General features: G+C 42.3%; 1 protein-coding gene across 4 annotated transcripts in view; it reads right to left on the bottom strand.

Annotated features, from left to right (window-relative positions):
• SEMA5B (semaphorin 5B) overlaps positions 1-15,703 on the bottom strand; it is a 422,878-nt gene that overhangs the window by 175,280 nt on the left and 231,895 nt on the right. For all 4 annotated transcript variants that reach the window (XM_083153606.1, XM_083153603.1, XM_083153604.1 and 1 more), the window contains one exon: positions 14,443-14,488. In XM_083153606.1, the coding sequence (XP_083009732.1) occupies positions 14,443-14,488 (46 nt within the window). The remainder of the gene's footprint in view (positions 1-14,442; positions 14,489-15,703) is intronic.

The following is a 15,703-nucleotide window of genomic DNA, read 5'->3' as shown; positions in this document are numbered from 1 at the left end:
ACTATCTTTTATGCTATATCGTCTGCCTATTGTAAGTGTGGACGATTATTAAACTTACCTTTATTGAAGATAATTTGCACTATTTTTGCTTCTTGTCATACTGCCCCTATCACAGATATCTGTGAGAACGGGTGGTTATCGTTTCAGATATACATCATTTCTGAATGGGACATCATAGTATCCACTTTGCAAAATAATTTCCATTTACCCAAAAATATAATATACGATGATTCAAATCCTATTATGTTATAGAGGTTACACACTGAGTACTTTTTGTCATACACTATCTCTTTGACTCTCTAAGTATAGACCGGTTAATGAACAAATCATGTTCCAGTTCCCTATGATTCCCAATCCTATATTTGAACATGCTAATCATATCACCTCTCAACCTCCATTTCTCCAATAAATACATATTCAGCCTTGTTAACCTATCTTTGTATTCTAGTGATTCAAGACCTTTTACTAGCTTGCTCACCATTCTCTGTACCTGTTCCAAAATTGCAATTTTACTCACTATGTCACTTCCTATATCATTAATGAATATATTAAACAAGGCGGGTCCCAATATTGAACCTTGTGGGACTCCACTTTGGTCCTTACCCAGCTGGAATGTATGCAATTTACCACCAATCTCTGTCCTCGATTGTGCAAACGGTTATACATTCACAAATTTTATCTCCTAACCCTAAATTACCTAGTTTTATTAGAAACCTTTCATGAGGCACTGTGTCAAAAGCTTTATGGAAATCAAGCAGTATTACATCAACAGATTTCCCTGTCTACTGACTTCCTCATAGAAGCTAATTAAATTAGTCTGATATGATCTATCTTTGACGAATACATGCTGAGCCTTACTTATCACCTTCTCCTGTTCTAAGAAATTTTGGATACTATTCCTTCTAATATTTTCCCCATATATATATATACCAAGAGGTCAGAATTAGTAAGAGACAGTATATGGGTCCTGAGGGTCATGGCTAAAGTGAATGTTTTTATGTGGGTGGGTATATGCGGTATTCTATGTATGTAATGTAATGAAAAAGAAAATGTTTGTGATTTGTATTGATGTTTATGTGTACTTTTCGGAATAAATAAAAACTCAATAAAAAAAAATATATTTTCCCCACAATGGATGTAAGGCTGACCTGTCTATAATTATTTAGGGTTAGTTTTGCTACCTTTCTTCCATATAGGTATGCATTAGCTATGCGCCAGTCCCTTGGTACCGTCCACAAGTTTATTAATTCCTCAAATATCAGATATAATGGTAGTGCTATGACAGAAATCATATCTTTTAGGCCAGGAGATTTGTTACTATTTAGGTTCTATTTCTGACTATTTCCTCACTCAAACATACAGTTTAGGAGCAATCAAGAACTGGGCATTTAATCTGTGAGAGATCCTCTGAAGATTCTTCCCTTGTAAATACCGAAGCAAAAAATGTATTGAATAATTACGCTTTCTCTTTTCCTTCTATTACCAGAGTACCCTGCTTATTTTTTAGTGGGACAATATTTTCCTTAAATGTTTCCCGTTTATAGAACTATAGAATTTTTGGGGATTAGATTTGCTTTCTGCAGCAATTTTCCGTTTGGTCTCTAATTTAGCCATCTTGATCTTATATATTTACACTTCTTATTACATTCTTTATATGTAGCAAATTATTTGGGTGTCCCATCTTGTTTAAATGCTTTGCATGCCCTGCTTTTTTAAATTTAAGGACCTAGTTGCTAAACTAAAAGTGGGGGATTTATTAACTTAGTGAAGGAACAGTATATCACTCAAACAGTAGAGGAACCAAATTGTAGCGGCCTTATGGGACCTAGTATTGACAAAAAATGTGGGTTTAGTATCAAACACCAAAGTAATAGAACATCTGGGTAACAGCAAACATAACAAGGTTTCACTTGAAATTAGCTTTCTGAAACAGCTTTATAATGGGCCATCTAAAACACTTCAGGAAAACTAACTTTAACCCCTTCCCGACAATTGACGTACATTTACGTCATGGTCGGGAAGTACTTCCCGACACATGGCGTAAATGTACGTCATGGCATTTAACTGTCACCGCGTCTATAGACGCGGTGACAGTTTCAACATGTCTGCTGTCCCTGACAGCAGACATGTCCGTGCATGCCCAGGGAAGGCTGCGATGCCGCCCCCCCCGTCGGCGATCGCTGTGATTGGCTGTTCAGTGTGAACAGCCAATTACAGCGTTTTCTGTGTCACCGGCGAATAACGTTCGCCGGTGACACGCGATCGGAGGTGATTGGTGCTGTAAAGTACAGCACCAATCACCGCGGGGTGTAAGGGTGACACTGGTGTCACCCCACCTCACCCCGCCCGCCCCCAAAGGCCGTGATTGGTCCGTCGGACCGACGGACCAATCACAGCCATGGAGGGGGGTTTAAACGAACGGTGACTGCACTGCAGACGCCATTCCGGTCTGGAATTGCGTGCAGTGCGGTCACCGTGCCTGGCTGCCGCGATATACTGACCAGAACCTTGCAAAATACTTACCTGATCCTTGCAAATATCTTGCCTGCTTCATCACTGCTTGTAGTGTGCTGGATGCTTCCTGGATCCTGTTACTTGTGACTTCCTGTGTTGTGAACTTGTGCTGCTGCAGTGTAATAGCGTTAGTTAGATAGAGAGAGATAGAGAGAGATAGTGTCAGAGAGTGCTATATTTTGTGCTGCTGCAGTGTGATATAGTTATAGAGAGAGAGATAGAGAGAGATAGAGAGAGAGAGATAGAGGCCTAGTGACAGAGAGTGCTATATTTTGTGCTGCTGCAGTGTGATAGTTATAGATAGAGAGATAGAGAGAGATAGAGAGAGATAGAGAGAGAGAGATAGAGATAGTGACAGATTGTGCTATATATTTTTTATATAACTGACTGCTGCCCCCCCTTTTGTGCTGATCAGTATAAATTAAGTGATCAGCAACTTTTTGGGGGCGCAGGTTTTTTTTTATATATATATATACCTGTCACTGCTGCCGCTGCAGTGTCATAGAGTGTTAGATAGTGAGAGATAGAGAGAGATAGTGACAGAGAGTGATAGAGAGTGCTAAATTTTGTGTCTGCTGCCCCCGCCTTTTGTGCTGATCACTATATCTGAGGTGATCAGCAACTTTTTGGGGGTGCAGAGGTTTTTTTTTTTTTATATATACCTGCCAGTTGCACTGTCAGTTGCACCAAAGGTTGTGCACCTGCTGCCCCTCACTGGTAATCAGTGTCGCATCACTGATCACCTTTTTTTTTTTTGTGTGTGCTGTGGGGTCTTTTTTTAATTTTTTTTTTACACACACTGTGATTTTGTGGGTGTCCTGTGGCCGCTGTGCGCTGATCAGTGACGTACATCACTGATCATCTTTTTCGGCACAGGGTTGATCTATTTTTTTTTTTTTTTTATCAAATTCCTGTTGCCTTTGAGCGCTGTTCAGTGACGGACGTTACTGACCAACATCTGTGCTCAATTTTTGGCGCAGGACCTTTTTTTTTTTTTTTTTAACCCCTTCAATTTTTTTTTTTTAACCCCTTCAATTTTTTTTTTTAACCCCTTCAATTTTTTTTTTGTATAAAGTATTTTTTTTTTCTGCACTACATACACACTACACACTACATACCCCCCGGGTTGAAATAAAGTTTGTACCCCCCCCTACACTATACACGTGTTGAAACATTTCACTACCAGTAACACAAAAATAAAAATGGCATCCCAAATGTCATCCCAAATGTCATCCCAGTCATCCAGAAGAATTTATTCAGCGGAGGAGGCATATGCCATGCTTGCTTCTGACTCTGACACAGCCAGTGATGCAAGCGGGGAATTTGAAGGATTCGCCTTAAGCTCCTCTTCCTCCTCTGGTGATGAGGGTCCCCCTCAAAGACGCCCCCGTAGAGCAGCTGAGACCCCCCCCCAATAATTGATCTCGTATGGACCCCACCACCAGACAATTTTGAGCCCCAGGTTCCTGAGTTTTTGGCCATGCCAGGAATCCAATTTGATTCCACAGGTCTCAGAGAAATTGACTTTTTCAAATTATTTTTCTCTGATGATTTTATAAATTTAATGGTGGACCAAACTAATTTATATGCCCAGCAGTTTATTGCTCAAAACCCCACGTCATCATTTGCTAGGTGGACCCCTGTAGATGCAGTAGAGATGATGACGTTTTGGGGTCTGGTGTTTCATATGGGCATAGTAAAAAAGCCAGAAATTAGGCAATATTGGAGTACAGATGTTCTGTACAGCACCCCATTTTACCGTATGGCCATGCCCCGGGCTCGATTTGAGACGATCCTTAAATTTTTGCATTACAACGATAATGCACAGTGCCCACCCAGAGATGATCCCACCTTTGACCAGCTATTCAAAGTCAGGCCGGTCATTGATCATTTCAGTGCCAAATTTGAAGACATGTACATCCCAGATAAATTCATTTGCATAGACGAGTCCCTTATACATTTTAAAGGAAGGGTTAAATTCCGCCAGTACCTTCCCAGTAAGAGGGCAAGGTATGGCATAAAAATGTATAAGCTGTGTGAAAGCACCTCAGGGTACACTCACAGGTTTAGGGTATATGAAGGGAAGGATTCAAGAATTGAACCGCCAGAATGCCCCCCCTCCCTCGTAGGTGTTAGTGGAAAAATTGTCTGGGATTTAGTGCACCCCTTCCTGGATAAAGGTTATCACCTATATGTGGATAACTTTTACACCAGCATCCCCCTGTTTAAGGCCCTTGGTTCAAGAGGTACAGCAGCTTGCGGTACTGTGCGCAAGAACCAAAGAGGCCTCCCAAAAACGCACATTGCCCAAGTAATGAGAAGGGGTGAAAGCAGGGGACTATGCACCGAAAATATGTTGTTGGTCAAATATAAGGACAAGAGGGATGTCCTTATACTGACAACAATTCACGGAGACAGTACCACCTCCGTCCCTGTACGAGGTACCAGTACCCACACCTCAAAACCTAATTGTATCCTGGATTACAATAGGTACATGGGCGGAGTGGATCTTTCAGATCAGGTACTGAAGCCGTACAGTGCCCTGCGGAAAACAAAAATCTGGTACAAGAAGCTGGCCGTGTATATCATCCAGATGGCACTGTATAATGCTTACGTGCTATTCCGTTCTACCGGCCAGAGGGGGACATTTATGCACTTTCAAGAGGAAGTCATAAAGGGCCTAATATTTGGGAACCAGCAGGCAGAGGGCCCCAGTACTTCTAGTACTGGCCCCCGTATTGTACCAGGGCAGCATTTTCCTGATGAAATCCCCTCCACTGGAAAAAAGGGCAGGACACAAAAAAGGTGCAAAGTTTGCTATAAAAAGGGAATAAGAAAGCAAACTATTTTCCAGTGTGACACTTGCCCCGACAAACCCGGCCTATGTATAAAGGAGTGTTTTAAAATATACCACACATCTATGGATTTTTAGGTTCATAATTTCACCGTGCTTCGGGGGTCTTGCTAATGCCACATAGCACCCACCATTCATTCCACCAGAATCTGAGCCGCAAAATCCAAAAATCACTCCTTCCCTTCTGAGTCCTGCCATGCACCCAAATGGTATTTTTTGGTCACATGTGAGGCATTGCCGTACTCGGGAGAAATTGGGGCACAGATTTTGGGGTGCTTTTTCTCCTTCATACCTTCTGAAAATGAAAAATTTTGAGCCAGAACTGCATTTTTGTTTAAAAAAATGTAATTTTTCATTTTCACTGCCCACTTGTATCAAAATTGGTGAAACCCCTGGGGGTTTGAAATGTACACTATACCCCTAGATGAATTCCCTGAGGGGTGTAGTTTGCAAAATGGGGTCACTTGTGGGGGGGTTCCACTGTATTGGTGCTTTGGGGGTCTTGCTAATGCGACATAGCACCCACCATCATTCCACCAGAATTTGTGCTGCAAAATCCAAATATCACTCCTTCCCTTCTGAGTCCTGCCACTTTTTGGTCACACATGAGGCATTGCCGTACTCGGGAGAAATTGGGGCACAGATTTTGGGGTGCTTTGTCTCCTTCATTCCTTCTGAAAATGAAAAATTTTGAGCCAGAACTGCATTTTTGTTTAAAAAAATGTAATTTTTCATTTTCACTGCCCACTTGTATCAAAATTGGTGAAACCCCTGGGGGTTTGAAATGTACACTATACCCCTAGATGAATTCCCTGAGGGGTGTAGTTTGCAAAATGGGGTCACTTGTGGGGGGGTTCCACTGTATTGGTGCTTTGGGGGTCTTGCTAATGCGACATAGCACCCACCATCATTCCACCAGAATTTGTGCTGCAAAATCCAAATATCACTCCTTCCCTTCTGAGTCCTGCCACTTTTTGGTCACACATGAGGCATTGCCGTACTCGGGAGAAATTGGGGCACAGATTTTGGGGTGCTTTGTCTCCTTCATTCCTTCTGAAAATGAAAAATTTTGAGCCAGAACTGCATTTTTGTGTAAAAAAATGTAATTTTTCATTTTCACTGCCCACTTGTATCAAAATTGGTGAAACCCCTGGGGGTTTGAAATGTACACTATACCCCTAGATGAATTCCCTGAGGGGTGTAGTTTGCAAAATGGGGTCACTTGTGGGGGGGTTCCACTGTATTGGTGCTTGGGGGGTCTTGCTAATGCGACATAGCACCCACCAAAATTCCACCAGAATTTGAGCTGCAAAATCCAAAAATCACTCCTTCCCTTCTGAGTCCTGCCATGCACCCAAATGGTATTTTTTGGTCACATGTGAGGCATTGCCGTACTCGGGAGAAATTGGGGCACAGATTTTAGGGTGCTTTTTCTCCTTCATACCTTCTGAAAATGAAAAATTTTGAGCCAGAACTGCATTTTTGTGTAAAAAATGTAATTTTTCATTTTCACTGCCCACTTGTATCAAAATTGGTGAAACCCCTGGGGGTTTGAAATGTACACTATACCCCTAGATGAATTCCCTGAGGGGTGTAGTTTGCAAAATGGGGTCACTTGTGGGGGGGTTCCACTGTATTGGTGCTTGGGGGGTCTTGCTAATGCGACATAGCACCCACCAAAATTCCACCAGAATCTGAGCTGCAAAATCCAAAAATCACTCCTTCCCTTCTGAGTCCTGCCATGCACCCAACTGGTATTTTTTGGTCACATGTGAGGCATTGCCGTACTCGGGAGAAATTGGGGCACATATTTTGGGGTGCTTTTTCTCCTTCATACCTTCTGAAAATGAAAAATTTTGAGCCAGAACTGCATTTTTGTGTAAAAAAATGTAATTTTTCATTTTCACTGCCCACTTGTATCAAAATTGGTGAAACCCCTGGGGGTTTGAAATGTACACTATACCCCTAGATGAATTCCCTGAGGGGTGTAGTTTGCAAAATGGGGTCACTTGTGGGGGGGTTCCACTGTATTGGTGCAACATAGCACCCACCATTCATTCCACCAAAATCTGTGCTGCAAAATCCAAAAATCACTCCTTCCCGTCTGAGTCCTGCCATGCACCCAACTGGTATTTTTTGGTCACATGTGAGGCATTGCCGTACTCGGGAGAAATTGGGGCACAGATTTTGGGGTGCTTTTTCTCCTTCATACCTTCTGAAAATGAAAAATTTTGAGCCAGAACTGCATTTTTGTGTAAAAAAATGTAATTTTTCATTTTCACTGCCCAGTTGTATCAAAATTGGTGAAACCCCTGGGGGTTTGAAATGTACACTATACCCCTAGATGAATTCCCTGAGGGGTGTAGTTTGCAAAATGGGGTCACTTGTGGGGGGGTTCCACTGTATTGGTGCTTGGGGGGTCTTGCTAATGCGACATAGCACCCACCAAAATTCCACCAGAATCTGAGCTGCAAAATCCAAAAATCACTCCTTCCCTTCTGAGTCCTGCCATGCACCCAAATGGTATTTTTTGGTCACATGTGAGGCATTGCCGTACTCGGGAGAAATTGGGGCACAGATTTTGGGGTGCTTTTTCTCCTTCATACCTTCTGAAAATGAAAAATTTTGAGCCAGAACTGCATTTTTGTGTAAAAAATGTAATTTTTCATTTTCACTGCCCACTTGTATCAAAATTGGTGAAACCCCTGGGGGTTTGAAATGTACACTATACCCCTAGATGAATTCCCTGAGGGGTGTAGTTTGCAAAATGGGGTCACTTGTGGGGGGGTTCCACTGTATTGGTGCTTGGGGGGTCTTGCTAATGCGACATAGCACCCACCAAAATTCCACCAGAATCTGAGCTGCAAAATCCAAAAATCACTCCTTCCCTTCTGAGTCCTGCCATGCACCCAACTGGTATTTTTTGGTCACATGTGAGGCATTGCCGTACTCGGGAGAAATTGGGGCACATATTTTGGGGTGCTTTTTCTCCTTCATACCTTCTGAAAATGAAAAATTTTGAGCCAGAACTGCATTTTTGTGTAAAAAAATGTAATTTTTCATTTTCACTGCCCACTTGTATCAAAATTGGTGAAACCCCTGGGGGTTTGAAATGTACACTATACCCCTAGATGAATTCCCTGAGGGGTGTAGTTTGCAAAATGGGGTCACTTGTGGGGGGGTTCCACTGTATTGGTGCAACATAGCACCCACCATTCATTCCACCAAAATCTGTGCTGCAAAATCCAAAAATCACTCCTTCCCTTCTGAGTCCTGCCATGCACCCAACTGGTATTTTTTGGTCACATGTGAGGCATTGCCGTACTCGGGAGAAATTGGGGCACAGATTTTGGGGTGCTTTTTCTCCTTCATACCTTCTGAAAATGAAAAATTTTGAGCCAGAACTGCATTTTTGTGTAAAAAAATGTAATTTTTCATTTTCACTGCCCAGTTGTATCAAAATTGGTGAAACCCCTGGGGGTTTGAAATGTACACTATACCCCTAGATGAATTCCCTGAGGGGTGTAGTTTGCAAAATGGGGTCACTTGTGGGGGGGTTCCACTGTATTGGTGCTTGGGGGGTCTTGCTAATGCGACATAGCACCCACCAAAATTCCACCAGAATCTGAGCTGCAAAATCCAAAAATCACTCCTTCCCTTCTGAGTCCTGCCATGCACCCAAATGGTATTTTTTGGTCACATGTGAGGCATTGCCGTACTCGGGAGAAATTGGGGCACAGATTTTGGGGTGCTTTTTCTCCTTCATACCTTCTGAAAATGAAAAATTTTGAGCCAGAACTGCATTTTTGTGTAAAAAATGTAATTTTTAATTTTCACTGCCCACTTGTATCAAAATTGGTGAAACCCCTGGGGGTTTGAAATGTACACTATACCCCTAGATGAATTCCCTGAGGGGTGTAGTTTGCAAAATGGGGTCACTTGTGGGGGGGTTCCACTGTATTGGTGCTTGGGGGGTCTTGCTAATGCGACATAGCACCCACCAAAATTCCACCAGAATCTGAGCTGCAAAATCCAAAAATCACTCCTTCCCTTCTGAGTCCTGCCATGCACCCAACTGGTATTTTTTGGTCACATGTGAGGCATTGCCGTACTCGGGAGAAATTGGGGCACATATTTTGGGGTGCTTTTTCTCCTTCATACCTTCTGAAAATGAAAAATTTTGAGCCAGAACTGCATTTTTGTGTAAAAAAATGTAATTTTTCATTTTCACTGCCCACTTGTATCAAAATTGGTGAAACCCCTGGGGGTTTGAAATGTACACTATACCCCTAGATGAATTCCCTGAGGGGTGTACTTTGCAAAATGGGGTGACTTGTGGGGGGGTTCCACTGTATTGGTGCAACATAGCACCCACCATTCATTCCACCAAAATCTGTGCTGCAAAATCCAAAAATCACTCCTTCCATTCTGAGTCCTGCCATGCACCCAACTGGTATTTTTTGGTCACATGTGAGGCATTGCCGTACTCGGGAGAAATTGGGGCACAGATTTTGGGGTGCTTTTTCTCCTTCATTCCTTGTGAAAATGAAAAATTTTGAGCCAGAACTGCATTTTTGTGTAAAAAAATGTAATTTTTCATTTTCACTGCCCACTTGTATCAAAATTGGTGAAACCCCTGGGGGTTTGAAATGTACACTATACCCCTAGATGAATTCCCTGAGGGGTGTAGTTTGCAAAATGGGGTCACTTGTGGGGGGGTTCCACTGTATTGGTGCTTGGGGGGTCTTGCTAATGCGACATAGCACCCACCAAAATTCCACCAGAATCTGAGCTGCAAAATCCAAAAATCACTCCTTCCCTTCTGAGTCCTGCCATGCACCCAAATGGTATTTTTTGGTCACATGTGAGGCATTGCCGTACTCGGGAGAAATTGGGGCACAGATTTTGGGGTGCTTTGTCTCCTTCATACCTTCTGAAAATGACAAATTTGGAGCCAGAACTGCATTTTTGTGTAAAAAAAATAATTTTTCATTTTCACTGCCCAGTTGTACCACAATTGGTGAAACCCCTGGGGGTTTGAAATGTACACTATACCCCTAGATGAATTCCCTGAGGGGTGTAGTTTGCAAAATGGGGTCACTTGTGGGGGGGTTCCTAACTTTTAGCATCTTATGGTGCCCAGAAACCTACATGGTGCCTAAAAAATAATCTCATAAAAAGGAGGCTCCAAAATCAAGTAGGTGCTCCTTCTATTATGAAGCCTGTGGTTTGGTCAACGTGCACACTAGGGCCACATATAGGATATTTATGAAAACAAAAGAATTGGGGGAATCAATTTTTAGTCACATTTCTCTAGTAAAATGTACTGTGTTCCTTAGAAAAATGTATTAAAATTGCAAATCTGCAAAAAAAATGAAATTTTGAAATTTCACCTACACTTTGTTTTAATTCCTGTGAAACACCTAAAGGGTTAACAAACTTCCAAAATGCTGTTTTGAATACTGTGAGGGGTGCAGTTTTTGAAATGGTATCATTTATGGGGGTGTCTCACATACAAGTCCCTCAAAGTCACATCAGAACTGAACTGGTCCCTAAAAAAATCAGTGTTTGAAATTTTCTTGAAAATTTGAGAATTTGCTATTCATATTGTAAGCCTCCTAGTGTCCAAAAAAATTAAAAGGAAGTTGAAATAATGATGGAAACATAAAGTAGACATATGGTCTATGTTAGTTATTAACTATTTTGAGTGGTATGATTATTTGTCTCACAAGCAGAAAATTTAACATTTTGCAAATTGCTAAATTTTCCATTTTTTTACGACATTTTGGTATTTTTCACAAAAAAACACAGACTGTATCGACCCAAATTTACCACTAATTTGAAGTACAATGTGTCACGAAAAAACAATCTCAAAATCACTGGGATAAGTAAAAGCAAAAAAAAGTTATCCCCACTTAAGTGAGACATGTCAGATTTGAAAAAAAGGGCTCTGTCAGGAACGCAAAAACTGGCTCTGTCAGGAAGGGGTTAAAAAACTTAGGGATGCCATAAAATAAATAGAGTGGGATGCCTTGTTTGAGGGTAAAAATGTAGAGGAAATGTGTCAATCTTTTTAAAAAGTTGTTTGAAAGATTAACAAATAAATTTATACCCAAAGGAAATAAAGGAAAAACTAGCTGGACCAAACCCATCATGGATTATCAAGAAAGTAAGGGTGGTAGTGAACAAGAAAAATAGAGCATTTAAACTACCTAATTTTATGTGATTGAATTCAACACTGCAACTACTAGTGAGAATTGCACCATAAAGCCTGAAACTGAATCCAGCGCCACACGCCATTGTTTGTCGTATATGTCAAATTATCTACCTGTGCGCCACGCAGGTGCTACTTTACCGGCATGTGTCCCTTCAGAGCTTGGTGCCCAGAGGCTAGAGCCTCCATTGGTTCTGGGAGTTATGCCCCTGATGCCACTCTAGCAGGCATTAATTAGCCAATTCTGGGCTTCACATTACAAAAGGATACTGTAGAACTGGTAAAAAGTTCAGCGAAGGGCAACAAAGCTAATAAGAGGGATGGAATCCTTGAGCTATGTGACAGACTAAACAATTAGGAATGTTTACACTTGAGAAAAGACGCTTAGGAGGTGTAATGCTTAACATGTACAAATATATCAGGGGTAAAATGAGGAACTATCGGTCACCCTCTTTTCTTTAAGGTCACTGACAGGACACATCAGCATCCATATTTTAAACTAGAGGAGAATTCGGATCCTCTGAAGAAAAGGCTTATGGTCAGGGCAGTAAAGGTGTCTCTGCCAGAGGAGGTGGTGTTGGCAGACACAATAAACATATTAAGCTACGGTTGGACAAGCATCTATTGTCTATCAACATTCCGGGTTACAATGATCACACTAGGGTTTAGTAGAGTGTAAAGGGGGTAGAAGTAATTGTTTAGCTGACAAGAAAATATAAAAGCCGTAATCATTGCTTAGCATAAAGTAAAATAATAATAAAAAATAAATAAAGGTTGGACTTGATGGACGTACGTCTTTATTCAACCACTTACAATGTAACATAGGCCCTTATTCTAGTTGAATTGGACAGATGTGTATTTTCGGATGGCCACCGAGCGTTCTTAGCCCCGCCTACTGTACTGATCGCTCACACCGTCCGAATGCGGTAAGACGCCAAGCGAACGGAGCATGAGCGGATGTTTCATGCGAACACCTCCTCTATCTGTGGAATCCTCCCCCATCCTCCGATGGTCGCCGACCATCGAATGATGGACCGAGTGGTCAGGCAGCACTGAGTGCTCCAGACCACATGGACATTTTTCCGAATGAAAGCAGGGTGTCACAATACTGTTTAACTACCAGCTCGGGAATTGGCTCGACCTGACACAGAGGTGCGGAGTCTAACCGTGCCGAGGGTTTTCTGCCAGTGACCCCTCCAATTGGGATTTGGGCTTCTGCGGCACTCGACACGTCGGTCGCGGTCCTCTGATCAGGTTTCCCGTATGAGCTGGAGGCAGAGGCGAGAATATGGAGAGGTGGTCGTCAAGCCGGTTCGGTATCGGTGCGGACAAGTAGGTACCCAAGGAGGAGACAAAGAGAATCCAAAGACAGGCCGGGTCATACACGGTAGCACGGTTCGCGGGACACTGGGATGAGACGGAGGGATGGTCAGATAGGCAAGCTGCAGTCATACACGGAATCACTCGGATAAGGTACAGAAGGGTCAGGTGGAAGAGTGATCAGAAACTAGCCGGGTCAAATCTGATAATCAGTGGTCAGTATAAGGTGTACTATAAGCACAAGGACGCTGGAGTAGGTTGTGAGCCTATACTCTGGCAGGGATTGCCTGCCAGAGACTTCCTTTTATGCTGCAGGCTGACTACGTCAGAACCTGCTTTCCCCTTTAAATCCCTGGGCGCACGCGCCCCTAGTGAGCGCGCGCCCGCATACCCGGAAGCCGCGTCTCACGCTGCTGGAGCTCCGAGAGAGGATCACGCTGCCCGGGACCCTGCGCTCGCCGCCCGCACCACCCATGACCCCGGACCCGGTAAGAGACTCCCGTGATCCGGGAGACTGTGACATTGGGATATGGGCATGCAGCTTATATCCGGCTATGTCAGTTGTCCGCCCTCACATGTGCGTCACGGCTGCATTACCATACGTACACCCAGCGTTTTCATGGGAACGCCCATGAAATGCGGGGCGCACGCATAGGATAATGAGCCCAAACAGCCCTTCACGCCCCTCTCCACCCCCTGATCGGATGGTTCCATATGATCATTTTCTGTACGGAACTCACGCCATTTTCGTACGCGTGAGGCGTTTGCACATGCGCAGATACGCCTCCGCACATGCGCAAACACCAACCATCAGCCATCCGTCCGCATTCGGAACCATCCAACTCAACCAGAATAAGGCCCTATGTTTGGCATGGAATTTTATAGTGATACTGTAGTTCACATATCTCTTCCAGACTGTATTTAATACTTATGGTATACTTGCCTACTTTTTGAGTTTGCTCTCTGGGAGAAGCCCGGAGAGGAGACTCTCTGCAGCACTTCTGAGAGGTCTTGATGCCTTTAAGCCCCCCTCACAGTGAAAGGCGTAATTCCCATGACCCTCCCCAAAGAGCCACGAATGGTGGTATTTAACAGGCAGAGTAGGGTGCTGCGGGTGCTGAAAACAGCAGGTTTGCATGCTTCTTTTTATACATCCCACTCAGAGAGAAAGAAAAAGAGATAGAAAGAGCTCATCTTGGCAGAGGCCTTTAGATAAAAATCTATTTTACAGTTATACAGTAAGTGTTTTCATTTTTAGATTTCATTACCAGCCTCTAACTCTGCAAAACAACAAATCTAGATGTACCAGGGTTTGTAACCTGTGACTCTGTAGCTATAGTAGAACTCCCAGGATACAGATTGCTGACAACAAAAACACTTACAGGTCTTCTGATGTGATCTTGAACAACAAGGAAGTTAAGCTGAATCAAATATTTACAAATCATTTTATATGAAAAAAATGTATTTTACTGCTTCTGGACACAGAAAGTTTGTACATCTCAGAGAGAATATGAGGATTGCAGAGGAAGAGTGCACGTACCTGAATAAGGGATACATTAAACAGACTGAGCCTGAAGAGGTAATTCCTGAAATGAAGACAGGACAAAAGCATGAGGTGTAATAGTATCACATGGTGACAATGATAATGATGATAATAATAATAATAAATATATTGTATCAATAAAATCATTGTTTATACATTATATTTAATACAAATATGTTGCATGATTACTGCATCTAAAGGGTTCATAATGTATGATTAATAATAATATTTTTTTTCTTTATATACAGATGGAGCCGCTGTCATCTGAACGGCTCAAATCGCGATGATCGGCAACCTGTGCTGGCGAATGGGGAGCGTGCAGGTCGGAGACACTCATGCGCTTCATTCTCAGCAATGGATGCGAGAGCCAATACTAAATACCAAAGGTAGCAAGTAGAAAAACCACAACGAAATAATAAAAAAACATGAGAAAACAAGGTATAATGCAGTGTTGGAGTGGTCATTTTGTTTAATAGTTTTCATGGGTTATACAGATGTAGCCGCTCCCATCGCACCATCCGCAAACCAGTGCCGTACACCAGAATATGGTCGCTATTCGTATAATTATAATCACAATAAGTACCAGGTAAGTACCACACTGTTGGATGTACTATGATAGAGTTAAATATACTGATACCACTACCGGTACTTGAAAGGCATCAAGATGCCGGACACATAGCAACAGCTGGCATCCCAATCGGAGTGTATGAGGGGCGGCCTAGGGTTAAAATGGGGATGGGGTGTTTCATGGATGTTTCGACAACCTATGGCTCTGGGTAAGCATTGCAACTGTTATTTGTTACAATTTATTGTTTTGTGTCTATGCCAGGGAGGGCTTTTATGTGCTTTCCCAGATTTATTCCACATTGATTTTGTTATTGGTAATGGCTGGAAAGGTCTCAGTTCCTTTTCACTTTTCAATCAGCCTTTATTAAATGTCTGACTGACCGTATACCTTTTATTTTTGGTGTCACACGGTTTGGCTTTATGTTATTGATGTTTGGAAAATTAAAAAAATTCTCCATGGCTGTCATTTAACATGTTGGGGATTTTCTATTATTTTCTTTTCTTTGACTTACGTATATTCTCATAAAAGCATATTTGCTTTATAAATCGGTCCTTTTTTATGATATTCAATTACATATCTGTATTTTGTATCTTTATTTTTGTCTTGAGAAATGAATTTAAAAAATATATATATATATATATGTATACAAAAATGGGGATGGGGCGTTCGATTTAGGCATTTAGAAGGGGA

Source organism: Crinia signifera, chromosome 7, assembly GCF_055691185.1.
Source record: "Crinia signifera chromosome 7, ASM5569118v1, whole genome shotgun sequence".
Lineage (NCBI taxonomy): Eukaryota > Metazoa > Chordata > Amphibia > Anura > Myobatrachidae > Crinia > Crinia signifera.
This window is presented reverse-complemented; position numbering and strand designations above follow the sequence as displayed.